A 10473-nucleotide genomic window follows, 5' to 3' on the forward strand; every position below is an offset into this window, starting at 1 on the left:
CAAAGAAATCCTGTTTGAAGATTTAAAAAAAAAAAAAAAAAGACGAGCAGGATGAAGATACAGGTTTAGCCAGACACGGTAGTGCATCCCAGCACCAAAGAGGCAGAGACAGCCAGATCTCTGGATATGAGGCTAGCTAGAGTCACATAGTGAGACTCTGTCTTTAAAAAGAGCAATTCCAGGCTGAGCAAGGTAGCACACACCTTTAATCCCAGCAGTCAGGAGGCAGAGGCAGGTGGTTCTCTGTGATTTCAAGGCCAGTCTGGTCTACAAATCAAGTACTAGGACAGTCAGGGTCAGGGCTGTTATACAAAAAAACCCTGTCTCAAAAATGTGTTCGTGTGTGTGTGTGTGTGTGTATTCTACCTAGCATTGTGATACACAACTTTAATTGCAAAGCAGGACAGCAAGAACCATGTACAGATATTCTGCCACAATAAGTAAATAATAAATAAATAGAGCTGCAATTTCACACTAGAAATCAAGCATGGTGACTCACTTATATAATAAGAGCATTTAGGAGATAGAGACAGACAGATCACTAGGAGATCATGACCAACCTGGACTACTTCATGAGTTCTAAGGAGCTACAGAGGAGACGCTGTCTCAAAAATAGAAAAGACCAGGCATGGTGACACAAGTTTATTTCTTTGTTGTTTTGTTTGTTTGTTTCAAGACAGGGTCTCACTATGTTCCTCTGGCTGTCTTAGAACTCACTATGTAGACAAGGCCAGCCTCAAACTTGCAGAAGTCCTGGCAGCAGAGGTTTTAACCCTTACAGTTGGGAGGTGGAAGCAGAGTCAAATTAGGAGTTGAAGGTTATCCTCAGCTCCACAGTCAACTCAAGGGCAAACTAAGACCGTGTCTCATCAGAGGTGGTGATGAACACCTTTAACCCCAGCACTCAGGAGGGAGAGGAAGGATCACTGTGAGTTCGAGGCCAGCCTGGTCTGCAGAGTGAGTTCCAGGGCAGCCAGGGCTACACAGAGAAACCCTGTCTTGAAAAACAAAAAACAAAAAAGAAAAAGAAAGTTAGGCATGGTGACAAGGGCCTTTAATCCCAGGACTCACGAAGCAGGGATAAGCAGATCTCTGCAAATTCCAGGCCAGCTAAGGCTACAAAGTGAGACCCTGGCTTACAAATAAATAACAAAATGTTAATCAAAGACCCCTAAATCAAGAGGCCATACCATAGATTAGAAGACTCAACCCAATGAAAATATCAATTCTTCCTTCAATCAATATATAAATGTAATGCAGCTTTCTATAAATATCTCAGCAAAGATTTTGGTGGACATAGAGAGCTTATGGAAGATGGGAGGCAGAGGCAGGTGGATTTCTGAGTTCAAGGCCAGCTGGTCTACAGAGTGAGTTCCAGGACAGCCAGGGCTACACAGAGAAACCCTGTCTTGCACACCCGGGGACAAAAAAAAAACCCCTTTTTAAAAAAAAAAAAAAAAAAAAAAAAAAAAGAAAAAAAAAAAAAGGGTAGAAGGCATAGACATAGACCCTACAATAGCCAAACATTTTGACAAAGAATGATATGGGAATAATATTCTACCTTGTTTCTTGTGTTGTATTTTTAATATTTTTGCATGGATGAAAAGTAGCCATGTGCCATAGGTGTGCATGTGGAAGGCAGAAAACAACCTGCAATTCTGGAGTTTGAATTCAAGTTACTACGCTTGGCAACAAGTGCCCTAACCTGCTTAGCCACCTCACCAGCCTGGGGTGGCTGTTGTTAGGTTTGCTGTTGGTTTGGAAACAGTCTACTATGTAGCCCTGGCCTGATTGATTGTTTTGACTGAGGGTCTATTGTGTATCTCAAGATAGCTTCATAATCTTCCTGTGTTCGCCTCCCTAAACTGGGATTACAGTTGTACACCTCATACTCTACCACTCTAGACAATATTAAACTTCATGTAGTCACCATTATGTAGGATTGGGGGCAAGAGAGATTTCTCCAAGGTTGAGAGCACTGGCTCCTCTACCAATGGGCTCTGGTTGGACCTCCAGCACACATGCAGTAGCTATCAACCCTCTGGAACTCCCAATGCCAGGCATCTGGTGCCCTCTTCTGGTCTCCAGGAATACTGCACTGGTGCACAGACAAATACAGTCAATACATAACTACAAAACACCCACACATGTAATTTATTTATTTTGAAACAGGGTCTTACTAGATAGCCCTAGCTGGCCCAGACTCACTTTGTAATCAGGCTGGATTCAAATTCATATAGAGATTTGCCTCTCTGCCTCCCAAGTGCCTGATTTAAAGGTGTGTGCTCTCACCCACCGTGCCCAATCCAATACATTTTTTTAAAAGATTTATTTATTTTTTATATGTAAATACACTGTAGAACTTCAGACACTCCAGAAGAGGGAGTCAGATCTCATTACAGATGGTTGTGAGCCACCATGTGGTTGCTGGGATTTGAACTCCGGACCTTCGGAAGAGCAGTCGGGTGCTCTTACCCACTGAGCCATCTCACCAGCCCCCCAATACATTTTTTTAACTTGATATTAAAAGCACAGTCCATAAGAGGAAGGAATAATAAATTAGACTTCTTTAATGCTTAGAATATTCAATGTGTAAAAGCTTGTTCCAGATAGATAAAAAGATAGATCAATAGAAAATGTTTGCAAGTCATATATTTAAGAAAAATCTAGTATAAAAATGCAAAACCAGATAAAAGATAGAAACAGATATTTCACAGATAATATCCAAATGGCCAATAAGCACATGAAGTAACATTAGCCATTAGGAAAATGCAAAAAACACACCAGAATAGCTAAAATTAAAAGTGATGATGCCAAATGCTGGCAAGGATACAGAGAAACTAGATCATCCATATATTTCTAGTGGGAATAAAAAATGCAGTCACTCTAATGGTACTTCATTATAAAACTGAATATTCACATACCATACAACCCAGCAAATATACTTTTGGGCGTTTATCCCAGAAAAATAATTGAGGTTTATTTTAGCTTTAAAATGTGTATATAAATATTCATTGAAGCTGTATTCATCAAAGCCAAAAGCTGGAGTCAGCCCTGATGACTTCCAATAAGAGGCTAAACTGTTGTACACAAGCACCATGCAATGCTGCTCAGCCACTTATGCAACAGACCCAATGTGTAAAGACATGGGTAGATCTCCAGGTAGGGAATCCAGTCTCAAAAGATAGATAATTCCATCTAGATAACATTTTGGGATTCACAGAATTTCAGAAGTTAAGGAGAAATTGCTAAGGGCTAGGAATGGGGCAGGAGGACAGGACTGGGAAAGCGGCTGTCAAGAGGCAACATGGATCCCAGGGGAAAGAACTTCTGGACAACCACACACCGCTGATAAAGTTGTGTAGAACTCTACACACATATGAATTCACATAGAATTGGGGAACACCTATGAAAACGAGTGGGTTATAGTGAAGTCTGTCTTTGTTGCCATGTTATACTTAGTACTGCATCATATTGCCCCTGGGATAAACTGGGCAAAGTACATAAGGAACCTCTTTATGTGTTGTCATAACTATACCGATACAAAAAAGTGAAGCATGCCCAAGGATGAAGTTAGCTGTAGAGTGCTTACCTAACACACACAAGGCCCTGGGTTCAATTCCCAGTACTCCAAAACAGGAGAGCCAAGGGCAGACCAAGGCCAGACCAGGAACAACTCCTGAGTCCGAATCAAACTCCTCACTAGTCTAAGTGGCTACTGGAGATGATTAGGGAGGAAACTCTATCTCTGTCCATCCCACTTCCTACTCCCATCCCTACCCAGGTCCTGCTCTCTCTGCGCATCTTGTTACTGATGAAGCCCAGCGTGCTGTCCAGAGTCAGCCACCAGGTTGCATATGGGCTGCATGAACTCCTCAAGACCAATGCTGCCAACATCCACTCGGGTGATGACTGGGCCACCCTCTTCACATTGCTGGAGTGCATTGGCTCAGGCGTGAAGCCTCCAGATGCTCTTCAAGCCACAGCCAGGGCTGATGCTCCTGATGCGGGTATGCCCTTTCCCAGGGAAATAAGCAGTTAGGACCCAGCAGCTGCTATGGGAAAACAAAACACAGGTTATTACCACTCACCACTCAGCAAATTAAACACACCTGGTTTCTGCCATCTGCTTCTAGATCTTCCTGTGCCTGTTAGCTACCACCAGGCTAGAGAGCATAAAGGCAAGTAGGCACTGCAAGGGGACTATCAAGTCACACTTCTACTGTCGGGAGGACCGTGTTACAGAACCATCTGTCCTTACGCCACCACCTTTCCCTAGTAACTGCTACTAGGTGCTATCAGAGGCCCAGATTAGCTTCTTGCCTTATTTAGTCAGGAAAGATGCTGTCCAAACCTCTACCTTTTGGTGATTGGGCCAAAGTAAGCCAGACATGAGAGAAGCCGCTAGGCCTCAGCACCTCTCCTCTGAGTCTGTTGTCCTGTTCCATGGCCCATCTCAGCTCTTACTCTGCCTTTTCCGTGCCTGGCTCAGGAGCACAGTCGGACAGCGAGCTCCCATCCTACCATCAAAATGATGTCAGCCTGGACCGAGGGTACACTTCCGACTCAGAAGTCTACACAGACCATGGCAGGCCTGGCAAGATACACCGATCAGCCACAGATGCTGACATGGTCAACAGTGGTTGGTTAGTGGTAAGTCTACTACCATCCTAGGCTTAAAGCAAAAAAAGGGTCTTAGTTCTCAGAGAGGATGTCTGGCTTGGAATGGGGCCCCAGCTTATATCATGTGTATTTTATAGGTGGGGAAGGATGACATTGATAACTCCAAACCAGGAGCAGGGCTCAGCAGGCCAGGCCCTTCACCCCTGGTCAATCAGTACAGCCTTACAGTGGGCCTGGATCTGGGCCCACATGACACTAAGTCCCTGCTTAAGTGTGTGGAGTCACTGTCCTTCATTGTCCGAGATGCTGCTCACATCACCCCTGACAACTTTGAACTCTGCGTCAAGACTCTCCGCATCTTTGTAGAAGCCAGTCTGAATGGTGGTAAGTTACCTATGCAAGGGGCTGTTAGGGAGTGGGTCAAGTGAAGAGGGGAGAAGGGCTGGGTGTCTTTGCCCTAAGGCTGTGGGAATGTGACCTTAGTATGGCTCTGCTAAGGGTGCAAGTCCCAGGATAAACGCAGCAAGAGTCATAAGTATGACAGCAAAGGGAACCGCTTCAAGAAAAAAACCAAGGAGGGCTCAATGCTTCGGCGGCCCCGGGGATCCAACCAGCATGCTACTCGGGGTGGGCACAGTGATGAAGAGGAGGATGAAGGTGTGCCTGCCAGCTACCATACGGTGTCTTTACAGGTCAGTCAGGACGTAAGTATGGCACCCTTTATTTTTTCTCTTGTACCTGAGACTCAGAACTTGGGTGGAACCAGGGAAAGTCAGAACTCAGAAGAAATATCCATTGTGCTCTGCCCATCCCCTCAACCTCCACCTCCACAGGGTCCCCTCATCTGAAACCAGCTCTAAGTCTTTGCTTATAGTGGGTCTCACTATGTGGCTTTAGTTCACCTGGAACTCCCTGTGTAAAGCAGGCTGGCCTCAAACTCACAGAGATCTACTTGCCTCTGCCTCCTGAGTAGCAGAATTAAAGGTGTGCACCATCGTGTCTGGCGTTAAATTAGATTAATTTACTGGGCTCAGGATTTATCTCAGTGGTGAGCTCTTGCCTAGCATGTGCAAGACCCTGAGTTCAATTCCTAGCACTAACATATTTATATATTAAAAGACGTATTCACTTACTTTATCTGTAATATATGTACATGATACAAAATTCAAAAGATATAAAAGGATAGACTGAGTTTCCATTGAGTTCCCATTCATTCCTAGAATCCAGCCACTGGGTTCCTTTACAAGAGGCAGCTACATCTCAAGCATTTTGTCTGTCCTTCCATAGTTATTAAGTGTCTGTTCAGGCTGACTTTCTCTAACTAGATACATGGAGAAATGGCTGACTCAGAGGCTGACTCCAAGGGTAAAGGTGCTTGTGCCAAGCCTGCTGTCCTGAAGTCAACACAAGAACCACAGTGAGAGGAGACAACCACTTCCTACACATTGTCCCCACACACAGGTGGCACAGACACAAAAACAAAATAAGTATTTTGGTTTTAGTTACAATGGGATTAACAAAATAACTGTATCAGCAGGTGTGAAACAGGATTCAGAGCAGAGAGATGGCTCAGTGGTTAAGAGCAATGGTTGCTTTCCCAGACCTGGATTATACTCCCAGGACACACATGGCAGCTGACAACATCCCTGCAGTCCCAGGGGATCCAGTGCCCTCTTCTGGCCTCCACAGGCACAACATGCTCATGGTGCACAAACAAAATACCCGTGCACATTGAAAAAAAATTATCTTTTTTTTTTTTTAAATAGAAAGTGCCTTTCTCATTGTGATCTCATGGTATTGTCTCAGTGCACATGTCTTTTAAAGTGTTCTCTGCTGTAAGTAACTCTTGGTGTCTTTGAGAAACTGCTAAGACAGAACTGTGAGCTCCACTTGCAGAGAGGAGTTCGTGAAGGGTGGGTACAGCATAGCTCCTGCTGAGGGCCTTGAAGACTCAGGCAGGGATAGCAGGGGAGGGAGGAAAAGGACTGAACAGCCGTATTCACATCCTGCACACTTTCTCATCCCAGTTGCTAGACCTGATGCACACCCTGCACACACGGGCAGCCTCTATCTACAGCTCATGGGCAGAGGAGCAACGCCACCTGGAGGGAGGTGGCCAGAAGATTGAAGCTGACTCACGCACCCTCTGGGCCCACTGCTGGTGCCCTTTATTACAAGGTAAATAAACCTGGGGGAGCCTGCAGGGACAGACGGAGCACCAGACCAAATGCCTGGAAGATCCTGACTCACTCTCTCTCTCTCTCTCTCTCTCTCTCTCTCTCTCTCTCTCTCTCTCTCTCTCTCTCTCTCAGGAATTGCCTGCTTATGCTGTGACGCCCGGCGCCAGGTACGGATGCAGGCCCTGACATATCTGCAGCGAGCCCTGCTGGTGCATGACCTACAGAAGCTGGATGCCCTGGAGTGGGAGTCCTGTTTTAACAAGGTAGGACTTGTTACAGCTCTTAAGAGAAAGTTGAGATCACAAGGCAGGAAGAGTGAGAAAAGCCAGGGAGCTCGAAATTTCCATCCACTGCATCAGATCCTCTCTGCTGCCCTGTGCCATCTTCCCCGGGCCCAACTGACTGGGCTAATGTGACATTGGCTATTTACCTACCAGGTGCTGTTTCCTCTCCTGACCAAGCTTTTGGAAAATATCAGCCCTGCGGATGTGGGCGGGATGGAGGAGACCCGGATGCGGGCTTCCACACTGCTCTCAAAGGTACTGCTCACCACTCTGCCTCCACCTGTTTGCCCCAAACCTGCCTTTTCCCACAGAGAGAAACCCAGATCATCTCATGGGGCCCAAAGATGAGATGTAAGTGCTCATTTCACGAACCCCTAGCTATGGAGACGGCCCAGGGATTTAGAAGGGCTCTGGACTCCAGAGTAACCTCTGATTGAATACTTACAAGATGGGGCCAGCTTCTCTCATCTTCGGAGACAGCTATAGAAGGTTCCTCCACTACCCTTGGCTAACAGCTGCTGCCTGGTGGGTTCTAGGTCTTCCTGCAGCATCTGTCTCCACTGCTATCGCTGTCCACCTTTGCCGCCCTGTGGCTCACTATCCTGGACTTCATGGACAAGTACATGCATGCAGGTTCCAGTGATTTGCTGGTATGTTCTGCCTTGGGCCAGTTCCCATTGACCACTTCCTCTTGCACACACTGGGCAGACTCGCCGTTTGCCCCTTGGTGGCAGCCTCTGTCTTAGCTCTGCTCCTCTCGTGGTTCCATTACTGCTTGTAGTCAGAAGCTATCCCCGAGTCTCTGAAGAACATGCTGCTGGTGATGGACACAGCGGAGATTTTCCACAGTGCAGATGCAAGAGGAGGAGGCCCCTCTGCTCTCTGGGAGATTACCTGGGAGCGCATAGACTGCTTCTTGCCACACTTGCGTGACGAGCTCTTCAAGCAGACTGTCATCCAGGGTAGGGGCCATCTAATCTCAACTCCTCTGTTCCCTGGAGGGTGGTCAGAGTGATGTTTTCTCATTCATCATGGTAGTACATGCCTATAGTCCCCAATGCTTAGGAGGTAAGTAGTACAGCTATCTCTAGGTACACTGTGAATGTGAGGCTAGCCTTCACTACTCTGAGACAGAGTCTCAGAAAGGGGGAAAAATGAAGCCTCATGGGTAGCCAGGATCCTGCAGAAAAGAAACACTGAGAGTTGCCATCTCAATTCTCTGCCTCAGACCCCATGCCCGCGGAACCTCACAGTCAAAAACCTCTGGCCTCTACTCACCTGACTCCTGCTGCTGGTGACCCCAGGATGCCTGGCCATCCACCTCTCTCAGAGATACCCTCAGAAATGGGGGTTTGTGGTGAGTTTCTCAGAGCTGGCCATCTGGAAAAAGCCTAAGCAATGCCTAATGCACTTTAGGATCACTGCCAAGAGGAGGCTGGGAGACCAGGAAGGAGTCACAGTGAGAATTCTATTTGCCTGCTCTTCCTGTGGGAAATAGCAAGACCAGATACACTAGATATCTCTACCTGCTTAAGGTTTGCAGGCTGGGGAGAGGGCTGCATCAGGGGCCTGCAGTTACTATACAAAGGCTGCCTGTCTGGGGTACTGGAAACATCCAGACCAAAACCAACTGATGAAGGAGGTAAAGATAGACACAAGGTAGCGAAGCACTAAAATGAGTTTGCTCTCATACTGACAGATGAATGCATTTTGTTATTCCTTTATCATGTGGTAACCAATTATACGATTTTTTAAAGATTTATTTATTTAATGTAAGTACACTGTAGCTGTCTTCAGACACACCAGAATAGGGCATCGGATCCCATTACAGATGGTTGTGAGCCACCATGTGGTTGCTGGGAATTGAACTCAGGACCTCTGGAAGAGCAGTCAGTGCCCTTAACCACTAAGCCGTCTCTTTAAGCCCCTGGTAACCAATTCTATATAGTTTGTATTTAGAGGCAAAATAAAAACTTAAGCTTTATTTTTTTCATTTATGTTTTAATTTATTTTTCCACATGGCATGAATTTTAAGAGGAAGCTTCCAACATTATAGCCTGGGAGAGGACTAGGGAGGAACATAGGTTTAGTCAGTCCACTAAGAAGCTTGAGAGCTGTCTCATGCCAATCAGAAGTCTGACTACAGCCACTGTTGCTCTCTTTACAGACTCGGAGAAGCCCGAGAGTACCCGAGCTCCCAGCAGCAGCTCCCCCGGATCACCCGTGGCCTCTAGCCCCAGCAAACTGAGTCCTGCCCAAGAGGGACCTCCCCCACTGACCCAGCCCCCACTGATCCTGCAGCCCTTGACCTCCCCACTGCAGGTGGGGGTCCCGCCCATGACTCTGCCCATCATCCTCAACCCTGCACTCATTGAGGCCACCTCCCCAGTGCCTCTCCTAGCCACACCCCGCCCTACAGACCCCATCCCCACTTCTGAGGTCAACTAAGGCAGGTCCCCTCAGAGATCAGGACCATTCCTTCCTATCAGGCATTTGAGGCCCTGCTTCAGTCTCAGGGGCTGCAGAAATCTTCAGGCCTAAGCAAGCTGCTGTTGCTACTACTTGATGGAGAAATGACAACTTTTATAGTCCCTGCTGGGATCCACTCCAGGCTGCGAGACTCTTCCTCTGCCATTCATTCCTGAGCTTCCAAGCTGAGAGTGGATGCAGGCAGAACCTGTAGCCTCTGCCTCCAGCCTGGCATCCCTGGGAAGGCATAGAGCCAACCCTGCTGTGCCAACCCTGCAGTGCCTGCCATGTGCCCCCTGCCAGGTTGGGCATTAGAGCCAAGCCCAGCCACTCTGCACTTTGTTCCTCTCTATCCAGTCCCCTCAGTCCTGGGCCGCCGCCTCCAATTCTTCTTCCTTCATTAAATAGTTGGTCAGCCTGGAGTTGCTTGGCACCATGGAGGGTGGACAGATAGGACCCGATGGGGGCCTGCCCACAGGAGTATGTAAATACAGAAAATGATAATGGTGGACTTTTTATGATATAATAAATGTCTTAGTACCAACTCATTTCCTTCCCACTGGTTTTCTTTTGCATTTGTGTCAGGCACTGTGTTATTGGGATATCCTTCCTGTTCAAGGCTTGCTTGGGCCTTGGAGAAACAGGTAAAGTGAAGCTGAGCTCATCAGCTGTGAGGTCTGACCCACCTCTCTCCAGCCATTAGCCAGGGGCTCCTCCCTTCCCACTGCCATAAAAGAGCTGCATCAGGGGCTTAGGCAGTTCCATCACTGCTTCAAGAGAGACCCTTTAAGAAAGCTTGCCAGGGTCATGGAGCAGGTGACTCAGAGCAGGTAAGGTCTTCCAGAAGTTTTCTTCCCGTTGAGCCTCTGAGAGTCGCCAGGCTGGCCAGGTGCAGAGACATCCTGCCCACAGTTGTA

The 10473-nt window shown here is 47.2% G+C and overlaps 1 protein-coding gene across 8 annotated transcripts in view; it reads left to right on the forward strand.

The window, feature by feature from the left end:
• The window catches only part of Gbf1 (golgi brefeldin A resistant guanine nucleotide exchange factor 1), a 129590-nt gene extending 119486 nt beyond the window's left edge, over positions 1-10104 (forward strand). For 4 of the 8 annotated variants that reach the window (XM_029472348.1, XM_029472349.1, XM_029472352.1 and 1 more), the window contains 11 exons: positions 3785-4010; positions 4493-4653; positions 4761-5007; positions 5122-5327; positions 6651-6801; positions 6936-7066; positions 7241-7342; positions 7624-7737; positions 7869-8049; positions 8316-8444; positions 9255-10104. In XM_029472348.1, the coding sequence (XP_029328208.1) occupies positions 3785-4010; positions 4493-4653; positions 4761-5007; positions 5122-5327; positions 6651-6801; positions 6936-7066; positions 7241-7342; positions 7624-7737; positions 7869-8049; positions 8316-8444; positions 9255-9535 (1929 nt within the window). In that variant the 3' untranslated portion in view covers positions 9536-10104. The remainder of the gene's footprint in view (positions 1-3784; positions 4011-4492; positions 4654-4760; positions 5008-5121; positions 5328-6650; positions 6802-6935; positions 7067-7240; positions 7343-7623; positions 7738-7868; positions 8050-8315; positions 8445-9254) is intronic. The other 4 variants (XM_029472350.1, XM_029472351.1, XM_029472353.1 and 1 more) reach the window with 1 other exon arrangement.
• Positions 10105-10473: the final 369 nt, after the last annotated feature.

The sequence above is a fragment of the Mus caroli genome, chromosome 19 (assembly GCF_900094665.2).
Source record: "Mus caroli chromosome 19, CAROLI_EIJ_v1.1, whole genome shotgun sequence".
NCBI lineage: Eukaryota > Metazoa > Chordata > Mammalia > Rodentia > Muridae > Mus > Mus caroli.